This window comes from Dama dama, chromosome 4 (assembly GCF_033118175.1).
Source record: "Dama dama isolate Ldn47 chromosome 4, ASM3311817v1, whole genome shotgun sequence".
NCBI lineage: Eukaryota > Metazoa > Chordata > Mammalia > Artiodactyla > Cervidae > Dama > Dama dama.
The window spans coordinates 22070541-22095981 of record NC_083684.1 but is presented as its reverse complement, the minus strand read 5'-3'; the positions used below and the strand labels follow the sequence as shown (position 1 = coordinate 22095981).

The 25441-nt window shown below is 36.1% G+C and overlaps 1 protein-coding gene across 4 annotated transcripts in view; it reads right to left on the bottom strand.

Moving 5' to 3' along the window:
* PHKB (phosphorylase kinase regulatory subunit beta) overlaps positions 1–25441 on the bottom strand; it is a 218252-nt gene that overhangs the window by 27795 nt on the left and 165016 nt on the right. For 2 of the 4 annotated variants that reach the window (XM_061138445.1, XM_061138444.1), the window contains 10 exons: positions 22196–22279; positions 21620–21724; positions 20393–20475; positions 19821–19911; positions 14691–14752; positions 14443–14605; positions 13244–13325; positions 11167–11224; positions 8912–9002; positions 5845–6047 (listed from right to left, as the gene is read on the bottom strand). In XM_061138445.1, coding sequence (XP_060994428.1) covers positions 5845–6047; positions 8912–9002; positions 11167–11224; positions 13244–13325; positions 14443–14605; positions 14691–14752; positions 19821–19911; positions 20393–20475; positions 21620–21724; positions 22196–22279 — 1022 coding nt within the window. Of the gene's footprint in view, positions 1–5844; positions 6048–8911; positions 9003–9933; positions 10025–11166; positions 11225–13243; positions 13326–14442; positions 14606–14690; positions 14753–19820; positions 19912–20392; positions 20476–21619; positions 21725–22195; positions 22280–25441 lie in introns of all 4 variants that reach the window. The other 2 variants (XM_061138447.1, XM_061138446.1) reach the window with 2 other exon arrangements.

Below are 25441 nucleotides of genomic sequence, written 5' to 3'. Positions count from 1 at the left end.
CCAGTGTTTAGAGCTGACCCTATGAGTCCACCACATGGGGGAAATACACACAGAATTTTGGGCAGGGACACTCTTAATAGCCATAATGGAAATATAATGCCACAACTGATTCCAGAATGAGTTTCAGGACAGTGAACAAAGCTGTCTGGCAAATTTCTTCAGGAAGTTTTCTTCTATCATAAGATACTAAGTCACATGCTTTGTCCTGACATTTTTATTTTGGGAGACAATTTAAGGAAAAAAGAATATTTCTCACAGAAGACATTGAACATATAGAACAGAAGATACAAAAACAGGAAGAAAACTATTTTTAGAATAAACTAAACATATTTCATTTCCATGCAGAGAATGAAGCTTCAGGTCAGATTTGAATTCAAGAAAGAAAATTATGTTGGATTTTTGAGAGAACATAAATCAGCCTAAAATGCTGGATACACAGTAAAGGGAAAACTACTAGAGGCTGAAAAATATAGCATTGTAAAATACTGGGGAACGTTAACTTTCACTCTAAGCCTTTGCTTAAGTCACAGCAAGGATGACTACTGCTTAAAGAGTCTCCTGAATAGATCATTTATTACAAAGAATGTGTTTTGGAAGAGTTATAACCTATACTCCTAAGTCAGCCTCAGAGAAATGCCTTAATCTGTGACAATAGAATACTTTTAATGATTGTATGGATATGAAGAATCACATTTCATTTAGAGACAACTCACATGAAGACCCATTTCTGCATCCTCACACGTAGACAAAAGTTGAAGAGGAAAATTTTAGAGCTAACAGAGACTGAATAATCAGGATATAATTCACAGTTCTTATAACTAATAGGAATACATCCTATTAATAATATATGAAAGGAACTATTTTAAGGGGTAAAAAGGCAGATCAAATTCTATGCAGAATGAGTTCACTTCTCAATCAAAAGAAAGAGGACATAAAGAATAGGAAGCTCATCTGAGATATACTCTAATTGAAATTAGGCAAATAGTTTGAAAACTAATAACTTCAACTAAAATAATTTAAATAAAACTGAACAACACAACTTACAAAGTAGAAATCTCTCACAGAGAATAACTGACAGTGATTTTATATATATTTTTCCACATAGACATACACACACACACACACACACACACATATACACACAATAATTTGATAAAAAATGGAAAAAATTTGCAACTTTTTTCACTTAATTTATCTTGGATACTTATAAATGCCATCACTTCATGGCAAACAGAAGGGGGAAAAGTAGAGGCAGTGACAGGTTTTTTTCTTGGGTTCCAAGATCACTGTGGATGATGACTACAGCCAAGAAATTAGAAGATGCTTGCCTCTTGGAAGGAAAGCTATGACAAACCTAAACAGTGTGTTAAAAAGCAAAGACATCACTTTGCCAACAAAGGTCCATAGAGTCCGTGCTATGGTCTATCCAGTAGTCATGTACAGATGTGACAGTTGGACCATAAAGAAGGCTGAGAACTGAAGACTTGATGCTTTTGAATTGTGGGTGCTGCAAAAGACTCTTCAGAGTTCCTTGAACTGCAAGGAGATCAAACAAATCAATCCTAAAAGAAATCAACCATGAATATTCACTGGAAGGACTGATACTGAAGCTTCAGTACTTTGGCTACCTGATGTGAAGAGCCAACTCATTGAAAAGACCCTGCTGCTAGGAAATATTGAAGGCAAAAGAAGAGGGAGGCAGAGGATCAGATGGTGAGATGGCATCACTGACTCAATGAACATGAACATGAGCAAACTCTGGAAAATAGAGGACAGGGAAGCCTGGCATGCTGCAGTCCAGGCATGGGGTCACAAAGAGTCAGACATGACTTAGTGATTGAACAATAACAACAAATTATAAATGCCAGTGTATTAACCTTATCTTGTTTCTTGTAATGGTGGCAAAACATTTTATTATATGGCTAACAACTTATTTGAACTATTTCTTACTGATGGATATGTTATTCTCAGTGTTTGACTATTTCAAACAAGGCTGAAATGAAGACTGCTCTTAAGTATGTCTAAATTTAAAAAATGAGAATTATTTATAAAAGAGGCATGCAAATAATTCCCCAAAAGCAACTAGTTTTTAATGTAATCTTTTGAAGGAAAAAAATGGGTGATTATTTTACATAAAGTGCTTCATACTCACATGCAAAAGTAAAACTAAGAAATGAAAGGGTATCAACCTAGCAATAAAGAAGAAAGAAAAAAGTAAGAACAAGAAAGCATGGTAACTAGAAAACAAAATAAAATGGCAGGAATAAGTCAAAATAGAAATGAAATGGCAAAAATATGACATATATATTTCTATTACAAGATAATCTCAGATTAGATTAAAAGTAAATAGAGCACAGATGTTAAATATAAAAGACATACCTAATCAAAATGAAAAAAGAACACTGAAGGTAAACAAATGGAAAACAGTATACCAAGTTAATAACAATAAAAAAAGAAAGAAGTAATATTAAACAAAATGTAATATGGTAGTAACATTAAACAAAAGGAATTCATTTGTTATATTTTATACAATTGTAATGGGATCATGGTCATGCTTTTTAAAAGTCTCTATGTCTTAGAGATACATACTGAAGTATTTACAGATTAAATGATATGATGGAATCAGAGGAGACTGTGGATGAGATGAGTAGTTGGGAGGTATGAGTGAAATAAAATTGGCTATATGATGATATTGTTGAAGCTCAGTAATAGTATGGGTTTTATTACACTATTTTCTATGCTTTTGTAGATGTTTGAAATTAAAAATAACTTTTTAAAAATAATTCAATTAGAAAATAAATGACACAAGCAAAATTGTATCATTAAAAGGTAACATGAACAAAAACAAAGCATTAAAATATATAAAGCAAAACTGATAAAAATGCAAGGGGAAATTGACACATTCATAATCAGGAGAACACCAGTAGCAACTGAAGGTCAAGTAGGACAGAAATAGTAAAGATATTGATTTAATCACAAAATTAGCACACTGTATTCCCACTTATTCACACTCACACACAATCACATGTATTTGTGCCTGACAGAGACTCACTATGTTCTTTTTTTTTTTTTTTTTATTAGTTGGAGGCTAATTACTTCACAACATTTCAGTGGGTTTTGTCATACATTGATATGAATCAGCCATGGATTTACACGTATTCCCCATCCCGATCCCCGCTCCCACCTCCCTCTCCCTATGAACATAGGAGTGCATGTATCTTTTTGAATTATACCTTCGTCTGGGTATATGCCCAGGGGTGGGATTGCTAGACCATATGGTATTAATAATTCTATTTTCAGTTTTCACAGGAACCTCTATACTACTTTCCATAGTGGCTGTACCAACTTACACTCCCACCAACAATGTAGGAAGGTTCTTTTTCCCCACCCCCTCTCCACCATTTGTTGTTTGTAAGACTTTTTAATGATGGCCATTCTGACCAATGTGAGGTGGTACCTCCTTTTTGTTTTGATTTGCACTTCTCTAATAATTTGTGACGTTGAGCATTTTTTCATGTGCCAACTAGTCATCTGTATGTCTTCTTTGGAGAAATGTCTATTATGGTCTTCTCATTTTTTGATTAGGTTTTTTTATTGAATGAACTGTTTGTACACTTTGGAGATTAAGCCCTAGTTTGTCACATCATTTGCAAATATTTTCTCCCATTACATTACATAGGCTGTCTTTTCTTTTTCTTTTAATGGCTTCTTTTGTTGTGCAAAGGAAGTTTGATTGGGTCCCATTTATTTTTATTTCTATTGCCTTGGGAGATTGACTTTAGAAAACATTGGTACAATTTATGTCAGAGAATGTTTTTCCCTATGTTCTCTTCTAGGAGTTTTGTGGTGTCATGTCTTATGTTTAAGTATTTAAGCCATTTTAAATTTACTTTTGTGCATGGTGTGAGGGTGTGTTCTAACTTCACTGATTTACATGCAGCTGTCCAACTTTACCAGCACCACTTGCTGAAGTGACTGTCTTTTCCCTATTTCATATTCTTGCCTCCTTTGTTGAAGATGAATTGACTGTGGGTTTATTTCTGGGTCCTCTATTCCACTATCAGCTTGCCTGTTTTTGTATTAATATGATACTGTTTTGATTGTTGTAGGTTTGTAGTATTGCCTGAAGTTTGAGGGAAGTATGTGTTTTCCCCCCTCAGGAATGCTCTAGAAATTCTGCATTTTTTATAGTTCCATATAGATGTTTGTATCATTTGTTCTAGTTTTGTGGAAAATGTCATGGATAATTAGATAAGGAATAGCATTAAATCTGTAGATTGCTTTGGGCAGTATTGCCATTTTAACAATATTATTTCTTCTAATCCAAGAGCATGGGATATTCTTCCATTTCTTTGAGTCCTCTTTTATCACCTTTATTAATGTTTTGCAGTTCTCAGTGTATAAAACTTTCATCTCCTTGGTCAGGTTTATTCCTAGGTATTTTATTTATTTATTTTGGGGGGAGGTGCAATTTTAAAAGGTTGGTTTTTTTTTTGTTTGTTTGTTTTTTTTACATTTCCTGATATTTCATTGTTAGTATAAATGAATGCAATCAATCCCTGAATGTTAATCTTGTATCTTGATACTGAGCTGAATTCATTTATTAGACCTAGTAATTTTTGTGGAGTCCTTGTGTACATGTGTTAGTCACTCAGTTGTGTCTGACTCTTTGTGACCCCATGGACTATAGCTCACAGGCTCCTCTGTCCATGAAATTCTTCAGGCAAGAATATTGGAGTGGGTAGCCATTCCCTTCTCCAGGAGATTTTCTTGACCCAGGGACTGAACCTGGGTTTTCCATATTGCAGGTGGATTCTTTACCATCTGAGCCACAAGGGAAGCCCATTGAGTCCTTAGGGTTTTCTCTATATAGTAACATGTCTTCATAGAGTGACAAATTTTACGTCTTTTCTTCCAATTTGGATACCTTTTATTTCTTTTTCTTGTCTGATTGCTGTGGCTAGGATACATATTCTTTTCAAATATTTGAGGAACAATCTCCAAATTGGCCATATACTAGGTTACTCTATAAGCTCAAGTATTACTTGATTTTTTACAATTAGAACATATTTATGTGATATTTGTACAAAAATGTTTTAAAAAATGAAAAGAAGGACTTATATGCAGTTGTTATAGGCTTTTTAAACATATTACCTTGTTTCATCTCACATAAAACAGTGAAAGTTGGAGGGAGGTTCAGCCAATTGACCCCAGACTACTGAGATGATGAGCACAGGTCAGGACTTGCACACAGTTCTGCTAGATGTCAGAGCCTGGTCACATACCTTACTGTGCTGCCTCACAAAACGCTTGATTAAGAACATTTAAGATTACCAGAGCCTTACTTTCAATTTCTCCAAAGAGAATACTTATGATTTTAAGGACTGAAAATCAGATTTTGGTGGGAAACAGATGCAGAATAATATTCTTAAAAGGACCAAATTTTTATCTAAGTGTGTCTTTTTGACATCTAGCTTTACTAAAAAAATCATTTTACTCTTAAGGCTTATTCACTTTATAGGAATTTTTACAAGTATTGTGCATAGTAGGGGGTTTTGTTTATTTTTTGTTTTTTTAACATGATACAACTGTTTAAACCTCCTTGTGTTTGATTTTATCAGAGAACAGAGTTACTTCACTACTTCTCATATGGGAGTCAAATAAACAACAGACATTTTTCAGGCCACTAGTATTTATTTCTTCATATCACCAGATGTTTTCTCTATGACTTAGGGGAAGAAACACTTTCCTAAAGACCCATCAGATCTGAGGCAGCACTTCACTCAGAGAGACTGAAGACAACCTGAACAATTCTCTTTATGCAAATACAAAGTATTTACTCACCCAATTCGTATTTTCAGCATGCCACTGAATAATTCTGGGTTATTGGAGATGATCCAGCCAATATGGATGACCAGTTCTTGCTGAATTACTGCCTCCCTCTCATCATGGGTATTACACTTGTAATAGATGATGTTTTTAATCACTCCCGGAGACAAAGGATTAGAGATAACTTCTTCTTCATGCCCAAAGGCACCCAGAGTTACCTATGGGTGGCAGAATTTTATTGTAAAAATTTCCTAGCTACTAATAGATAAAAAAGAAAATTAAAGGCTCAGGATGACTGGCAGGCTGAAATTACTCTATGCAAGCTAGGGAGTTAGATAGAATAACTGCTCCTGCTATTTATTAAAATAGCCTTCAAAGCATGACTCCCATTGGAGTTCATGATGGTTCAGTCTCATCTAAAATACAAGGGCAGGTGAGGGTCCCAGCTAGGGGAATGAAGGTGAGTGGATAAAAGCAGGGAAGGAATATAAATAACTATTAAGACAAAATTATTCTGAATGACTTTAGGACCAGAAACTCCTCAGAGAAAACAGTTTTACTTTAGTGCATAATCTATACAATTTGGTATCTGAGAGTGTGTTCTTCACTTCTTTTACAGTTTCTCATGTGGAAGTTTTTGCTCTTTAACAACACTGTAACTTTTTCAAAGGTGGGTACAAGGACATAGTTGTAGTGAAGACCCACTTTTCCTGGCATAGTCAGGTACCCAGTGAGTGCTGAAACACTTTTGGATGTATCTCTGGCCTGTGGAGGGGAGTAAATAAGGCTGCCCACAAGCCGGCGAAATGAGAAAGCACAGAGGAAATGGCAAAGAAAATTCAAAGCCAAAAGTGCTGTTGAGGCTAGGCAAGAGGAATAAATACTCTGCTCCCCCTCTCTCCTCTTGTCTTAGTACTCTGCCACCCAGAAGAGTCTGCATCCCCTCCTTCCTCCTCATTTCCTCTTCCTTGCACAGGGCACAATTAAAAGAGGCAGGAAAAAGAAGAGGATATCAAAGAGTCCTTGTGTTTTCTGACATGAGAGGAGAAAGCAGAATAGAGGTCTTCTGCCCCAATTTTGTGATGGACTAAAAACTGAGAATTGCTAGTTTATTGCAACACAAGTGGTATCAACCAGTTAGTCCAAGTGCGATTACGTTTATTAAAATGTCAGCTTGTAAAGAAAAAAACAAATAGAAGGAAGCAATGATGACTAAACCACTATTTCATTCCAGAGAGCTTGAGGTGATCTGAAAGTGCAGAAGGGTAGAAGCAGCATGACTTCAGTTCTCAGGGTGGCATTTCATAAATGAGCAAAGGCAAACTCGGGATGCTCCATTTTCACTTCCTCTTTTAAAAAGGCTAAGATGCAGTCAGTGAATAAACTCCATACACCTGGAACAGGGCTGTCAGCCTTCAGGTACCCAACTCTGTAACTGACTGTTTCCCTGGGAGATGTGCTGGTCTGGTGGACAACAGTCCAGTCACAGCCTCAGGATAGGTTCCAAGGCACTAGGATTTTGATCTGGGGAACAGAGTCTCAGGATCATAGGCAGCAATCACCCTCTAGATAGTGCACAGAATGGACATGACCAACCATAACCTACCAAACCCCTCTCCAACTGCCAAATGCCAGTGACCTCAGAGATCTCCAAAACCTTCTCATTCATTCATATGTCACAGAGTTAACTGTATTTTCAGATATACTACAGGGGCCTAAAATCCAAGGAAAAATAGCTTCCCAAAGCCTGTTTACTTTCTTTAAGAGGTGGCTCAGTCCAAGGCAAAAATACAGAACTCTGTGGCTGGATCTGAGGATTGCAATGAGAAAAGGCATCCAATAAGTTACTACCTGTGCCTTGGTCTATTTAGCTGATAAAGAAGGATGAAAATTCTTTTAATAACTTGGATAATAATATATATGAAATATGTATATATATTATAATAATATATATGAAGAAATATAATATATATGAAAATATATTATAATGTAATATATATGAAGAGATTTAAATTTTTTCTCAGGAATTTTATTAGTACAATAATTTTTAGTTATTAAATATTACAGAATAGGATCATTTATTCTTTCAACATTTCAAAACTTTGATGTCGAGATGAAATAATTTCAATTTTGATGAACTAAGAGCCCTGAGATATGAACAATGGCTTGATTCCATCAAAGACGGTTAAAGTTTTTTGCATTATTAAAGCGAATTATATCCCTAGGTTAATTGTCAGGAAGACATGATAAAGCACACATATTCCCAAAGAAGAGATAGAAAGCATACAGCTTTTCATTCCAATCAAATGATGATTCAGCCAAATAATTAGAGCTTACAGAAAAACAAAAAATGAGCAGCCATATCCCACTCCACATACCCACATGCACAGGCTCAATTCAATCCACATTCACCAAGTGCCTCTACAAGACCATGGTGGGCACAAAGGGACGGTGCTGGACAAGACATGGGCCCTGACTTCCAGGGGTTCATGGTCTACCCTGTGAGAGACACACATTCAAATAAACCGGGATCCAGGGCAGTCTGTGAAAAGTGTAACAGGCCTATTTTGAGAACCCAGAGGAGAAAGGGATTGCTAACTGGAGATGGTTTTCTGTGAGGAAGAGTTGGCAAGAGTTGGCCCTGGTGGGAGGGGAGAACCTGGAAGGAGAGGGGCCCAGAGGGTTAGGCATCTGGGGAGCCAGTGCATTTCTAATGGGGAGAAGAGCTCTAGTGAAGTAAAAAGGAGAATGTGCCCTTCAGTACTCCCTACCATTGCCCCACCTATCCTAAGCCTGTCTGGAGAGCTTTAGTAGGTGTCATACCATTTTCTTTGTCAGTATCTTCACTGATCTCAAGTTAACACAGGAGCTTAAAATTAAATCTCTAAGGTGCAGCACAGATATTCTGTATCTGTGCTTCTTTAGGACTAGATTTTGCTTGGGGAAGGAGCCTTCTGTAGAAATGCCTGAGCCACTGTAAATGTGGTTGTGAGAGATGCTGAGGCTTGCCAGATTTAAAAGCCAGGGTCCTACCCAGAAATCGTTGTGACTGTGACCAAGAGTCTGAAAATCAGCTACTTACCTGTTTGCCCTGCACTAAAACATTAGTAATGGATGGGGCCAGGCTGTCCACTAGTTTACTTAAAAGACTTGCTGCATGGCGCACCACCGACCTGGGGGCAAAGAAGAGAGCACGCCAGAGGTTGACAAATCTAAATGATGACTGAATGGGCCCCTGAGTGGGGGGAATTAAAAAACCTGCCCAATTAGGTCCTCACTTAATAATATGGATGAAACACTGACCCCAAGACACTGGACCTCACAGCTGAAATCTTCCAGACTGTAGGACTATCCAGAATCAGGGAGGGATAGCTTCACCCTCACCTCTGCCCCCAGCATTATTCCTGCCGTTAACAACTTAAAGAGAAAGAAAAGGAAGCCTAACTATCCCTTTGTCAGGGAATGGTGTAGGAGGAAGAATTGATTATTCTGATTTTGTATTAAAAAATTTATCATTAAGACTGTCACGGGTACATGACACTATTCCTATAACCACTTTAAATCAAGTTTACTTTGGGGCCTAGTAACCAAATCCCTGGATTAGGGAATTCGCTTAGTACTCAATTTTAGGAAGTGATACAATGAGATACCAGCGTTTTTTTTTTTTTTTTCCCTTGCCAGAATGTTGAAGGAAGTAATTCACACTACTATTTTAACATTTCTGAAAAAGTCTTAGACTGTAAGAACAGATTTTTAAGCACAGCACATGCAATACATAAAACATTTTCCCCCCATCAAAAGTAAAAATCCATGTGGAACTTTCAGATGGAGAAAATAAAATAAAAATGTAGGTTTAAAGGTGATTCCTTGTATTTCAGGATATCCATGGAAGTTGACCTATAAAAAACACGTTGCTTAATCTCAACATAGATGAACTAGTAGAAAATTCAGTCATATCTGAAAAGTTAGTGAAACAAACACTTCCTACTTTTAGAGAAGCTTTCACCCACACACTATAAGATCAAAAGACATATTTAACCCTGAGAACGCAAATAAGCCCACACATTTCAAGCAGCTGGAGTTTCGACAATTTGTGCATGTTACCTGTTTCCCATGTACCAGAAAAGTAGTAATGTGTGGGGCTATAGAGGAAGAAAATTTCTGGGTAAATGCAGCCCCGTAGCGTACCGCCAACCTGGGTGTGTCAGTGGAAAGCCATAAAAGGGAAAATACAGTAAATAAAATTTCCAGGAGTTTGTTCTTTTAAACATAACAGTCAGGACTTTAAACGTTTGCTAATGATTTATCTAAAATACAAGTATTAAACATAAAGTAAAAGTAGGTTTGCTTAACCGAAGATTACAGACCAGATTTGAAATTTACTGACTAAAAAGCAACATCTATTTGTTTGCATGCCTTACTGTGCTGAGAACTTACAGCGAAAATCTGAGACTTAACCACAGGGTTACTACATAATTTCTTCTTGACTAGAATAGTATATTTACTAAAAATTAGAGTTGAAATACTGCTAAGAGATGTTTTGTCTAATCCTTATATTTTAGAGATTAGAAAACTGAGGTTCACTGAAGTTAAGGGAGTTTCTTATGACATGACACTTCCTTGAGATTTCTTTTTTCAAAATTAGATAATAATGGGTTATTAAAATATATATATGTATGTTTATATACTATTAATTTCCAAAATGTTAGATTCTGCTAGTAGAACTGTTAGAATTGCTTAAAAAATGCAGAGGGCATGCATTTAGGCATACCTACCCCATTGTGAATGTAAACAATCTTAGCTCAACTTACCTAAGTTTTCCTCAGTCTCTAGGAAGAGACTACCTCTGTAGAACGTATCAGTTACTTTTAATGCAGTAACTACAATCATTAGGATTCATTAAACATAAGCCATGAGAGAACTATTTTCTAAGTATATTATATTTTGCTTGTGTTTAAACGAAACACTGGTCTCTTCATGACCCTATATAACAGAACAAGTTTCCAAAGTACAAATTAGAACCTAAAGCACCTGCTGCGACAGAGGAGGTGCAGGATAGGAAGGAGTCATTAGAACATCATGCCAGTGCATCCTCTCCGGGTTCTATTCCTACAGATGTCTTTACTCCCAGACATGTTTTTAATATCTTGGAAGAATCAAGATAAAATGAAATGCAGGCAGATCCTCAGAAAGTAGGCACTCACAGGGCTGCAACCTCGGAACTTAAAAGGAAAAATTAGAATGACTAGCCACCTTTAACACTGGTCCATTATCTTTAGGATACTGAATATGATAACACAATTAAAAAAACATAATGACAAGGACGCTAATACGAACCAAAGTTTTTTGCTGCCAGCTCTTCTATAGACTCTCTCAATGTGATCAGAAACAGTACCTAGACATTGGATAATAGAGTCTTTGTTGAAAAAAGCTTTAATTAAATGCATAACATTTATTCTCCTTAAAAAACCTGACATAATTAAATATGTAACCCAAAAATATAGTGTGAATGTCCCCAGCCCTTGTTACTACGTAGTTTGAGTATATGATTTTGATGAATATTTTATTTCTTGAAATTTATTGTTTTCTTAATACACAATCAATATATTTAACAAATAAAAATGTTATTTTAATTTACTACAGAAAATAAAAAACAGAATATAGCAAATTGAACAAAATACTGTAGACTCTGAATATATATAACTCTTCATTTATTTGTTCAAAAAATGTTGTGATGTTTCTGTATATGATCAGAAACCAAACAAGGGTAAAGAACAGTATCTTTATCTTTTTACCCTGAACTTATTTTTATAGCTTTATAGCAAGTTGGATAAAATTATATTCAGATTCTGCAGATGCTTATGATTTTTAATATATAAGGTTTCACAGATTTAAAACATGTAAAGTCTTTTAAATATCTAAGTAACAGATGAATATTATTCCCAAGCTTAAAAAATGGTTTGAAAAATAATTCTCTTGACATTTTCATTGTAAACTTTTTTTTTTGGTAAACTATTTTATACAAATTGTTTTATTTTAAAGCACTACTAAAATACATGTGTACATGATAAGTTTACCCTTCAGTCATGTCCGACTGTTTGCAACCCTATGGACTGTAGCCCAGCAGGCTCTTCTGTCCATGGGATTCTCCAGGCAAGAATACAGGAGTAGGTTGCCATGCCCTCCTCTAGGGGATCTTCTTGACCCAAGGATCGAACTGGCATCTCTTATGTCTCCTGCATTGGCAAGCAGGTTCTTTTACCACAACTGCCACCTGGGAAGCCTACTACTAAAATAACCATTCTGAATTCTAAGTTCCTAATGAAATGTTTGCTTTTTAATGATCCTATTGTTTTAAAGTATAAATTCTGATAAATGTCCTCAATATAACTGGGATCCTTTTTACACTTTGAGTTTCAAGATTAATTAGAAACAGGAAAGATTCTGTTTGAAATTTGCTTAGAGTTCTTCTTCTGCCTTTATTAAGTTAAAATATTAAGACTATTTAATTCACCATATAATACTCAAGAAAGTTGTCTCTTAGCTACAATAATGTAAAAACTAAGTAGACCTTAGTTTGTTTATCTGAATTGTTTACCTGAATAAACAATTATGTTTAGTTCACTACCAGAACTATAAATCTTATTAATTACATTGCTGTTTAGAATATCAACTCAATTTCTAATTCTAACCAAATCAATATGCCTCATTGGACAGAGGACTTTCAGATGAGCCAAAAATTTGGGGTAGTTAGATATTAAATACTTGAAATGTATCCTATATTATTCTGTATTATAAAATGCCAGAAGTAGACCATGATGTAGAATTCAAAGATTCCTTAGAGTAGTGACTCAACATATGAATGTAGATTTCAGGGATAACTGGGTTTCAGCCTTAATGCACAGTGGACACAAACACAATTAAAAATGACGTTTTCGTAAACAATCTTGACAGTGCAATTCTATTAAATGCCATGTTCCATCCCAAATGGCTGCTGCAGACCATGACGGAGCTAATTCTTACGGCTATAATGATTCAGTATTGTTCTTAAAAACATACAGAGAAATAAAAGTGGAAATAGAAACTGTCAATAAACAACTATGGAGTCATCAGAGGCTAACAGTCACTGGCAGAATCCAGGCTCCAACACCATTGAGATAATCAGACAAACAAATAAGCATTACTGCATGAAAGCAATTCAGGAGTTCATACATCAAACAGTCTATTCCACTCTAGGGGTATAATGAACATTTTCCTTTTAAAAAACTTCTAACTTTTAAAAATTAAAAAAGAAAGGTTTACTAGAGAAGAAAATAACTTGTAACAGTTTAGTGCATGTTCATTATGCATTTTTGATATATGCTCAAAAATAGGTCTTTTTATTTAAAATGTTCTCTTAGTTAGATACTCTTACCTTCCTTTGTGATGAAGTGGAGGCCTTCTCTTTTGAGCAGTATACCCAGTAGGATGGCTTGGCTAGCCAGACAACTACAGTCCTGAAAATATAAATCACTATGAGTAACTGGAATGAAATGGGTACAAAAATTACCAAAGGGAGTAATCATGAAACCTCATGATGCAAAGAGGAAATATTCTGCTATGCAATTGAGAAAAGATTAAATGTCACTGATATATTATCAGGCACAAGATGACATTATACAACTATTTATTTTAGCTATCTTGGAAACAGTGGGTAGACAAGCAGGCTTCCTGGGGTAGTAGAATTTAATAATCAAAATTTCCAGGAAATAAGGTAAGTAGTGAATAGAAAATATGTTGTCTATAAGCATTAACACTGATGTTTTCACCCTCTGAAAGGTTGGGCCAAGTCATTTATCTGCTCCTTTTTTGACTTTACTTGTTCATAAATGGGAGACCACATTGTTACCGACCCATTGTGGAGAGGAGGATGAAAGAAGGGGACATGTGTAAGCTGCTTATTATATGTGTCATGTTTTATGCCTACTAGATCATATTCATGCTTATATAGATTTACAGGTAGTAACGATCAATCACAAGAACTGATATCTGGCAGGCTATATATTTAGCCTACTCAAATTTGGATGGTCCAATAAAATGTCACTGTGTTTATAGCTCTACCATCAGAATTATATTTCCTTTGATAGGTACTATACTCTACATCCTCACCCCTCCTCCTCTAAAATGCAAATAACCTCAGGGAAGGGATAATACTAGGTTGCCAACATAATATTGATATGGATGTAGTTATAGGACTGCTTTCTTCATTGACTGGAGAGAGTCAAAGCAAGCATGACCTAAATACTGAGGCAGGAGAGAAGGCCCAGACTGGGAAAAGAGGAGAAAGGGCACTGAAAGAGAAATCTAGAGATCCCCAAAGCAACTATGCTTCTTCAATGGGATATTCAGTACTTTCATACCCAAGACAACCCATTTTAAGCATCTTAGAGACATTCACGCTAATATTAGATCATGAAAACTACTTCTCATTACCGCCTCAGTTATAGACAGGCCATCTACTTCCAGGCTAATTGCTACCTTCTCTGGGAGGACAAAGAGAAATATGGTTTGCCCCTGGCAGTTCCTGCTCTGTCAACCTCACTCAGGGTCATGTGGGAATTGCATCTTCCTCACATTCAGTTTTTGAAGAATTTCATGGGTGGGTTTGTTTCTCCATTCAGTTATGGTAACATCTGGCTTCTGTTCCTGTTCAGGAGCATTGGAGGTGCTGCTTTGTCGTTTGACTTTTGAATGTTTGGGAACTTCTAATTCCTCAAAACTCTTAAATTCTGGAAGCCTAGAATTTAAAAGAAAAAGTTTCATATTTCCTGCATTCCTAATGTAATCCCAAGAAACACAATAAATAACCTAAAGGAACTTACTCTTCTATTTCACTGATTCGTAAGAAGTCAAGTTGTTCAACCACAGCTCCAGATATTAGTGTCTGAAATGCAATTGAGAAAAGATTCACAACTCTTAAATTGATCAAGCAATAACGTTATGATTTATGCACATACTATTCTGTAAGTATACAATACTTTTTAAAAAAGTTTACTTAAAAAATAGACATGATTGTTAAGTAATTTCTTAAAATGAACATTCTAAAATCAGACAGATTTTGACATACAACAAACCCCACTGAAACAGAACATAAACATCAAGCTACAAGTTCATGAATTATAATAAATAGCAGAATCAGATGAAACATTTTTTCTTTCTATCCTCTTATTTATAAGTTCAATTAAAAACTCAGAACTTATTAAACTGCTAAAAGAAAAAAATTTGATATTTTAAAAAAACATGAAATATTAAAACTGTATTCAGAAAATATAATGTGAAATTACTCTTTGGGTTTGGCTACCATGACCAACCTAGACAACATATTAAAAAGCAGAGACATTACTTTGTCAAAAAAGGTCCGTCTAGCCAAGGCTATGGTTTTTCCAGTAGTCATGTATGGATGTGAGAGTTGGACTATAAAGAAAGCTGAGCACTGAAGAACTGATGCTTCTGAACTGTGGTGTTGGAGAAGACTCTTGAGAGTCCCTTGGACTCCAAGGAGATCCAACCAGTCCATCCTAAAGGAGATCAGTCCTGGGTGTTTATTGGAAGGACTGATGTTGACGCTGAAACGCCAATACTTTGGCCACCTGATGTGAAGAGCTGACTCATTTGAAAAGACCCTGATGCTGGGAAGGATTGAGAGCAGGAGGAGAAGGGGATGACAGAGGATGAGATGGTTGGATGGCATCACCAACTCAATGGACATGGGTTTGGGTAGACTCCAGGAGTTGGTGATGGACAGGGAGGCCTGGTGTGCTGCGGTTCATGGGGTCGCAGAGTCGGACACGACTGAGCGACTGAACTGAATATATTTCAAGGCTATCCAATGATAAGAGACTGCCAAATCTCCATTTTTCAGGATCATGAAGTTATTGATTATCTAGGCCAGTGCTTCTCTACATTCTGGCAATCAATATTTGGTCATTTTATATCCCATTGTGTGTGTGTTATTTGCTCAGTCATGTCCAACTCTGCGACCCCATGAACTGTAGCCCGCCAGGCTCCTCTGTCCATGGGATTCTCCAGGCAAGAATACTGGAGTGGGTTGCCATGCCCTCCTCCAGGGTACCTTCCTGACCCAGGAATTGAACCCAGGTCTGCCTGCATTGTAGACAGATTCTTTACCGTTTGAGCTACCAGAGAACCCCTTGAGGAAACTAAATGAGGCCAAACTTGAACATAATAGTTGCTTGCCAGTGGTTCATGTATAAATGAGCAATAACCCACAATGATATTTAGCACTAAGTGTCACTTCTAAATATCTGATGAATTGTCAGATAAAAGTGAGAAATATACTGGCGAGGAAACAAGCCATAGTTACTTTAAAAATAAGGTAATTCTTTAATCAAAACTGTGTTACATATATTACTTTCTCTATTTTCTCCTGTTTGTTTCAAATGTGAAACAACAGGATTTAGGGAATGCTACTCTTGCTGGCTAACCACCAGAGTTGTGCTGCCTTCTCTTCTAGTGAAAATTCATAAAGTAGATGATCAACAAATACCTACTACAAATGGCAGAATGAACATGTTACCAATCATACTAAAGCCTCCTTGCAGAATCTGAATGAGAAAGGCCAAACATGCAACTAATTTGCACATTTTTATGTGGCCCAGCCACAGTTAGGGTCTGAGAGGAGAGTCTGTGTCTGGGCAGAGGGCAGTGCCAAGCAAAACTGAGGTCTACACAGTGGTATTTCCTAAGATGCAGACTTAACCCTAAACATCTTGCTCTACAGCTAACTAATTTGTTAGACAAATATTTACTGAACACATATATGCCAAGCACTATGCTACATATTAAGGATATAGCATAAACAAAATATGCATAATACACATTAATTCAGCTCACAAAGTAAATGCTACTCTGAATTAACAGATAAGTTGTAGATTTCGTTAATAGTCTACAGAGTTTTTGATTTAAAAAATTTAGTTGGTTGCAGAGGCTCCTAGATTATTTTTTTTAATTGAATTAAAGTTGTAAAATATTATATGTTATAGCTATACAATGCAGTGATTCATAATTTTTAAAGGTTATACTCCATGTGTAGGTATTATAAAATCTTGGCTAGTTTTATAAAAACTATTGCAATTATTTTGCTAGGCATTAATACTTTAGCTCTGATGGTAATTAAATAACTTAATATTTACAAACAAATGTGTCAAATGCAATACAGTATTCAAAAAGGTATCCTGCTCAATGATATTCAATTATATCCCCAAGGTCCTCTCCAACTGAACAGACCACCAAAGACTGTACTCCATCCCATTATTCTGAATCCCTATCTGGCCTTATCTTTGGTTTCGCTCTCCTACTAAAATAAGTCTCATGAGATCAGGCACTCTGTATATTTTTTTTCACTATTATATCTCCACTGTCTAGAGAGGGCACTCAGTAAGTATTTGTTGAATCAAGGAACCAATATTTACATATTTCTTATAGAGAGAACAGTAGTGAGCAGAATACTCTGGGAATGCAGAGATGAGTAAAGCCTGGACTAATAAAGAGTTTTCAATCCACAGAGGGAAGCAGGCACAAGAAACTAGTTCTACCTAAAATAAGAGCTATAGCAAAGCTCAAGGAAAATGCCACAGAAACACACTGGAAGGAGAAATTAATTCCAGACTTGGAGACTTCACTAAAGAGGTGAGATTGATCTAAGTTATAAAATTAAAGTATGACTTAGAAGGAAAAAAGAAAAAAAAGCAGTTCTAGAATAGAGTAATAGCATGAACAGGGAAAAAAATAAATCACATTAAAGATTTGGAAAGTACTCAGTACTATTGGAGTGGAAAGCAGGACTGAGAATTAACTGCATGAAGACATGTCCTGGGTGATGAAGCTAGGAAGTGATGCTGAGGCCCAGTGATGAGAGAGACTATAGAGCATGGGCTGAAGACATTTGAAAGAGCCTTAAATAAAGGCCCAGAGAAGTACACAGGTGTCATTTTCCATTTCCTATACTAAAGAGAAGACAAAGGTTGGTTTTAGGGTGTGGAGGGTTGTTTAATGGGTATAGTGTTTCGGTTTTATAAGACGAAAAGAGGCTTATTCTCTGGTTGAGACTGTACTCAAGGGTTTAGTGCACAGCAGAGAGCAGAAGACATAAAGATTAAGTAATAGTTTAAGCGAAAGACTCATAAATGAATTGATTAAAAATTGGAAACCTGTCATTTATGTCCAAGATGTAGATACGAACAAAGGCTTCACTGCTTAGTGATGAGAAGCTGTTACCCATTGTTCCGACTTTCAAAGTGCAGTGTTGCACAAACTCATGGTCTAGCATCTATGCTGTTAGGATTAAGCCACTTGTGTCGCCTCTGTGAAAATAATCTGTGCTGTTGTAAGTATCCTGTACAATCTGATAACGCACCATTTTACTGTCTTCTGAATCTGCACTGGTAGAAAGCAACAACTTGCAAAACAGGTGTCCCAATGAGAGATGTTTCTGATACTACACAGAACAGTGCTACACCCCTGGCTCCTTAACCCAACTCTGCTCTCAGGACACAGAAGCAAAATGTACATCCTTCAAGCAGAAGGCTAGATGTTTATTTTCTGGGAACTTGAAAAACCCAGAAGAAAAAAACACCCCGATATTGGCACCTGGAGTTTTCCTCAGCAAAAATGGTCCTTGCTATTAGCCCACCTTATAAGTGAATTCACCATGACAATGATCCTTGTTCCCAAACACACAGCTTCCAATAAACTTTTTATTCTTTCACTGTTAAATATAAAGGGATAGCTGACAAATGACTCCAATATGAAAGACTGAGCCCCCCGAAAACAGAGAAAAGAAACCTGAGATAATGTACAAAGGAAAGATATCCAAAGCTCTCCTGTTAATATTCTTAGAAGGATAAGACAAAATGTAATATTCAGAAAAAAGGACAAGATACTATAAAAGAGAAAATTAAAAACAAGATAGCTAAAACACAAAAATCAGCAGAGGAGCTATATGCTAAATATCAAGGAAATTGCCCCAGAAAGCATTACATACAAAAAGACAAAACAAAAAATAAGGGGAAAAGATAAAAACTTAGATAAAAATCAATTGAGTATACAAAACACTAGCAATGGTGAATGAGAACGTAAACATGCCATTTACCAGGTTACTTACCTAGGTCCCTCTTTATAAATTTTCCTCTTTCTTACTCAATATTGTGCACCTACCACATAAAAGACTACAAAATGATCACAACTTTTTAATGGAAATAAGAAATTTAAGCCCATAATGGACTACAATTTGGATAGTTTATGTTAATGGTCATAAAAGGATATTAAAAAAGAAAAGTATCCTCTCTGGTCTGAGTAATTCTGCAGAATGTGCCTTTAATGTTTGGGAAGACTTCAAAGCCCAGTGATGTTGAAAGAAAGGAGGCTACTTCAGGCAGAGGAAATGGACTGAGCAGAAAGGGGCAGAACCTCAAAAAGCTGAGAACACAGTAATTAAGCTCTATTGGCTGAAGCAGAAATAATGTTTAGCAGGAGATAATTGTAGGCAGAGAGGCTGCTATGGCTAATAGGGAACCACAAAGGGATTCTGTTATTTAGGAGCTGTGAAAATAAAGCTGTAAAATCTGAATGGAACAAGCATTATCTCCAGGTTAGATGTCACTGCGGGGTAGGGAAAAGAGCACTGGACCAAGGAGTCAAAGAACCTGAGATTATACAGGTCACTTCACCACTCTGGCCTCCAGCTTCCTCAGATGCAAAAGTGAGGTAAGAGATGACCTTTCAAAGTCTAAAATTCTGACGGGAAACCAGTGCAATTGCTCAAGCATCAGACTGGAGGATCAGATAAACAGGGTGGTGACAACGGCAATAGGAAGGTAGATAGAGAATAAAACATTCAGACAAAAATCTTACAAAGAATATAATTAAGAAACATAGTTGATTCTATGGATTAATTGTGCTGGAAAAAGAAACACTGAAATTCAGAAGACTACCTGTAGACGATCAACATGAACTTTGACTCCTCCAACCATTCCTTTCTTAAATGCTGCCAGCATATCTAATATGGGATTGAATCGGCTACCTCTGAAAAATATAAACAGATAAAATGTGCATATAAATAACAGAATGAGAAATTAATAATCTAGTACTAAATGCCCTTTGGAGAAGGCAATGGCACCCCACTCCAGTACTCTTGCCTGGAAAATCCCATGGACAGAGGAGCCTGGTGGGCTGTAGTCCACGGGGTCGCTAAGTGTCGGACACGACTGAGCGACTTCCCTTTTACTTTTCACTTTCATGCATTGGAGAAGGAAATGGCAACCCACTCCAGTGCCTGGAGAATCCCAGGGACGGGGGAGCCTGATGGGCTGCCGTCTATGGGGTTGCACAGAATCGGACACGACTGAAGCGACTTAGTAGCAGCAGCAGCAAGTGCCCTTTATATATGCAAACCACTCTGTTACATTCTGAAATGGATATAAAAAATGCAAGGAGGCCCTGCTTCCAAAGGGTTCACAGTGATAACGGCAGTGATGCATGCACCTCACTTCTTTTATCAACCTACCTTATATTGTCTTCCCGGATGAGAACAAGGAAAAGTGGACGTCCATGCATTTTCCAGTATTGCTTAATAAACTGCAGTGCATTCTATTAAAACATAAGAATGAGATAGGATGCAATGGCACAGTATCTGAGTTGATCAGGATGCTTTAACCATTAGTGGCAAAGAGGCAACAAAACTCTTATATATCAAGATAATTTCACACTCAAACTCTGGATAAGATAGACTACTTAGGGGTAGAAACGTTCTAATAACACTCAGGTTAAGCTAGAAATCATTTTGACTTTAAACTTTGTCCTTACAAATAATCAGATCACCAGATCACACATGTCTTAAGGTTGCCTTGTTTGCTTTTTTTTTTCAGAGGCCTAACAAATACAGTTCAAGAGTGGTCTCAGGGAAGGAAAATCAACCCAAGGTTATCATCCAGAAGATTAATTCTCACTCCACAATTTATATTACAGCAGGTAGAAGAGATTGGGCTGAATCTATATATACCATCAGAAACACGGAGAGTTCTTTATTTGACTCAATTTCTATTATCATCATTATCACATCAAACACATACATAACACTTCACTCTGTACCAGGCACTATTCTGAGGGCTCTGCATATATTAACTCCTAATCCTCAGGACAGTCCTATTCAGTTACACAGATGAGAAAACAGGGACACAGAGAAATTAACTAATTTGCCCAAGATCACACAGCTGGTAAACAGTGGAGTCAAGATTTTAACCAGTAAATCTGGCTCCAGACTTCATGCTCTGGGACATGACTCTTAAGCTTCTCTACTCTGCAAATGGAAAAGGGAATGGGGGAGATTTAAACTGAGTGGGTATTATGAGTTAGGTGAAGTTTTATTTGAAATTCTTCATAAATAAAGTCATTGTGTTAACTCAACTTTTGTTCAAAGAGAGATAAACTTACTGTTATATGAACATGGTTTCCAAAACAGTTCCCCCTCTGCTTTTATAATATATATATATACATCCTTTCATTCCATTTGTAGAGGGTAGAACAAATAAAGTCATACAACTTTATATAAAACAGAATACATCTACTATTCTAAGGCTGCAAGTAGTTTAACCCCTATGCAGATGTTGTTTAATTTTCATATTTGATACTGTGTTAATCCAGTAGCATAGGCCCAGGAGCACTTCATTTAACATACGATAAAATCAGTAGAAACAAAATCATCCCATTCAATTAAAAGGCATTCTGAAGCTACCTTTATGTCATCTATCAGCAGTAAAACATCTTGAGACATGTAGAAATCACTAAGGTCAAAGATGATAGGGTAACAAACCACAGTCTTTCCTAGAATGCGATAAATCTGTAAGAGATAGTAAAAAAAAAGTTATATATCCATACACACATATATACGAAACAGACGAAAAGGCAAAGGTACAATACACAGTCTTAATAAAAATTAAAACTGGTATTTATTTTGAACAAGCAAATAATCTTATAAAATCTACACAATATCAGGAAATTTTAGTTTCTTAATTGAATCAGTATGCTGATAAAGTAGTCCACCTCTACTGTAATGGAAAAACCCTCTGAGTAAATACTACTACAATCAGATATCTTACTATGCTTGGAAATAACAGTGAGATGTGTATTTATTTTTAGAAGAGTTCATGATATCATACAAAACTAAGTATTTACTTGTGGAAAATAATAATTGAGATATTAGCACAAGTATATGACAAAATGTGCAAATGGATGCACAGCAGCTCAAACATCATTCTAGTCTGTGGTATTACAATCTGAGCACTGCTCTATAAGGAAATTTCATGAGCACCTTTGATGTACCAAGGCAGCCAATAGGTCTATCTGGCCTTCCGCAGAGTCCTAATTTTTCATTGATACCCAGATGGAAATAAGCCTGTAAGACACAAATATGTAAATCAGAACCAGACAAACATTAACGCTTTTCCTTTTTTTGCCCCCTTTTCCCACCTTAACTACTGCCCTGCTAATTTCTGATTTTTCCAAAGAGGCCAGGGAAACTTTCTTCAACGGACTTGCAGGAAAACAAGACAGCCAATGACATAAACTTAGATTCTGGGGCACTGGGAGATTTGAGAGTGAAACTCTTGAGATCCATTTAGCAATATTCTAAAATTCAGCACTGTTCTTATATTATCATGTCATGAATTTACAACTTGCATGGCTCTACCAGAGACACAAATGCTTCCTATGTGATCAAACTTTTCACTATTTAAAGTTTAAAAAAACAGGGCCACATAACTTCTACTAGATTTCCACCTTCAATTATTTCCTACCAACAGGAAAATGTCTTTACTGATTTTTCTGATTATACGAATTTTATGAAAAATGTAATCCATATCCTACAAGGGAATGGTCCTGTTACTCTCACAATCCCTTAGGCAACAACTCTTTCACTTTGGTATGTATTAAAAGGAGTGTAATTTATTGTATGATCCCTAAAAAACACTAGAAGTACAAAATATGGTTACAGATTTTTAACAGTACATAGATAAATATATACCCATATCATACACACACACACATGTGTATATATTTACATAAATGGGTTCATATACTATATAATCTGGTATTCCAGTTTTTTAAAATTAGTATTGTTCTTTTCTACAAAGTAAAAACAGACCTGGAATGAACTAGATGTTAATCAGTGCCAGAGGATGAGCGCTTAATCCAATTAAGAGGTCTCCTTACCGTATTTGAGATTAACATGGATTCACCTGATGAAGGTAGCTCCCAATTTTTTGTTATTTCAAAACTAATTCAGTAACCACCTTTGGTCAGTGTAGTATTAGTTCTGCAGGATAATTTCCCAGACTTGATAGAGTCAAAGGGAATATATATTCTCTTTCAAACATAATGCCAGATTGGTCACCCTCCAGAAATAATGGACCAATTACATCTACATTAACAGTGCACAGGCCATTTTTGTCACTCTCTTGGGTCACAATGATATTTCATTTTAAAAAACTGTATTCAAATGTTTTGTGGTTGACCATTTTCCTATATATTTAATAGCTATTTGTATATTCTATACATTTTTTCCTTTTATCAAATATTTTACTCAATTTGCTCATCTTCAATGTTGTTATTAAATGTGAGAACGACAGCATATTAATTCAAACATCATCTCAGCATGTGGTATTTCAATCTAAACAATTTCTGCTAGAAAATTTCACAAGCACCTATGATGTGCTGGTTGTTTATGCCACCTACAGCTAAATTTATTTAAATGTGTCAATCACTTCCTTAATGGCTTTTTGGCACTGGTGTTACTGTAAGATTGGACTTTCCCTTCCAACAGTTGTAAACTGTTCTATCTTTTCTTTTAGTAATTTTATATTTAATCATTAAAAATGTTTAAATCTTTAATCTATCTGGCATTTATTTTTGTACCTGAAGAGAGGCAGAAATGTAACCTACATTTTCTTAAATGTAAAATAAAACCAACTATCTTTACACAATCTACTGACTACAATTTAAACTGATTTCAAGTATCAACCTCAATGTATACAAAATTAATGCTATTACCAGAGCTCTCTGTTCATTCTGTCATGATGCACACACATATGTCAGAATTAGGTCTGTCTCTCCTTTCTGCACTATTCCTAGAGAATGGCACCCCCTGAATTGGCACTGTGCCTTGCATACAGCTGGTGTTCAGGAAATACTTGGCGGATGAATGAGAAAGCAAGTGAATGTCCTCTGGAGCCACATGTACTGTACATATTAATTCTGGAATAGCAGTGGTTTTAGACAAAGCCAACTAGACAGAAAAAGTTCTCTATAAAGCATTTTACTGTATAGGGTCCACTGAAACTGCGATGCACAGCACCAGATGGAGATGCCCTTCCCTTGTATTTATCTAGGTAGAAAGGTAATCTTTAAATACTACTCTATTACATTAAAAGCAGTTTCCTTAACTTCCTGAACCACAGAAGGTTTATGACAATTAGAGGCAGACTGCTCCCTATATTACAGGAGGCAGATAATACTGTCCTTATGTTATATATATTCATACGATTTAATGCACTGAAACATACGGTAGGGACAAAACCACCCAGAAACACAGAAATACTTCATTCTCTTGGGTTGGCCAAAACTTTTGTTCAGTTTTTCTGTAAGATGACTCTAGTAGCACTTAGTTGTCTTTAACTTCACTCAAAACAATTGTTAGATTGTGACAGCTGTCATATCAGCGTGCATTAAAAAAAAAAAATTTAGCAAACTGGTAAATATTTGTATAGCCATTTTAATATTGAAGATGGAAGAAAAAAAAAAAGCAACATTTTCAGCCATTACGCTTTATTATTGCAAGAAAAGTAAAAACACAACCGAAATGCAAGACAATGTTTGTGCAGTGTATAGAGAAGGTGCTGTGATTGATTGAATCTGTCAAAAGTGGTTTGTGAAGTTTCATGCTGGAGACTTTCACTGGATGATGCTCCATGGTTGGGTAGACTAGCTGAAGTTGAGAGCAATCAAATTGAGACATCAACTGAGAACAGTGTTACACCACAGAGGAGAGAGCCAACATACTCAAAATATCTAAATCAAACACTGAAATCATTTGCACCAGCTTGGTTATGTTAATCATTTTGATGTCTGGGTTCCATGTAAGTTAAGCAAAAGAAAAGTCTTCTTGAGTATTTCCACACGTGATTCTCTACTTAAATGTAACAAAAATGTTCTGTTTTTAAAACAAATTGTGACAGACAATGAAAAGTGGATAAAACTGTACTATAATGTGGAAGCGGCAAGCAAAATAAAACCACCACCAGCCGCAACAAAGGTCAGCCTTCATCCAAAGAAGGTTATGCTGTGTATGTGGTTTGGAAGGGAATCCTCTATATGAGCTCTTCAGGAAAACCAAATAATTAATTCCAACAAATACTAATCCCAATAAAACAAACTGAAAGCAGCACTCGACAAAAAGCATCCAGAATTAGTCAACAGAAAATGCATAATCTTTCACCAGGATAATGGAAGACTGCATGCCTTTTTGATGACCAGGTAAAAACTACTACAACTTGGCTGGGAA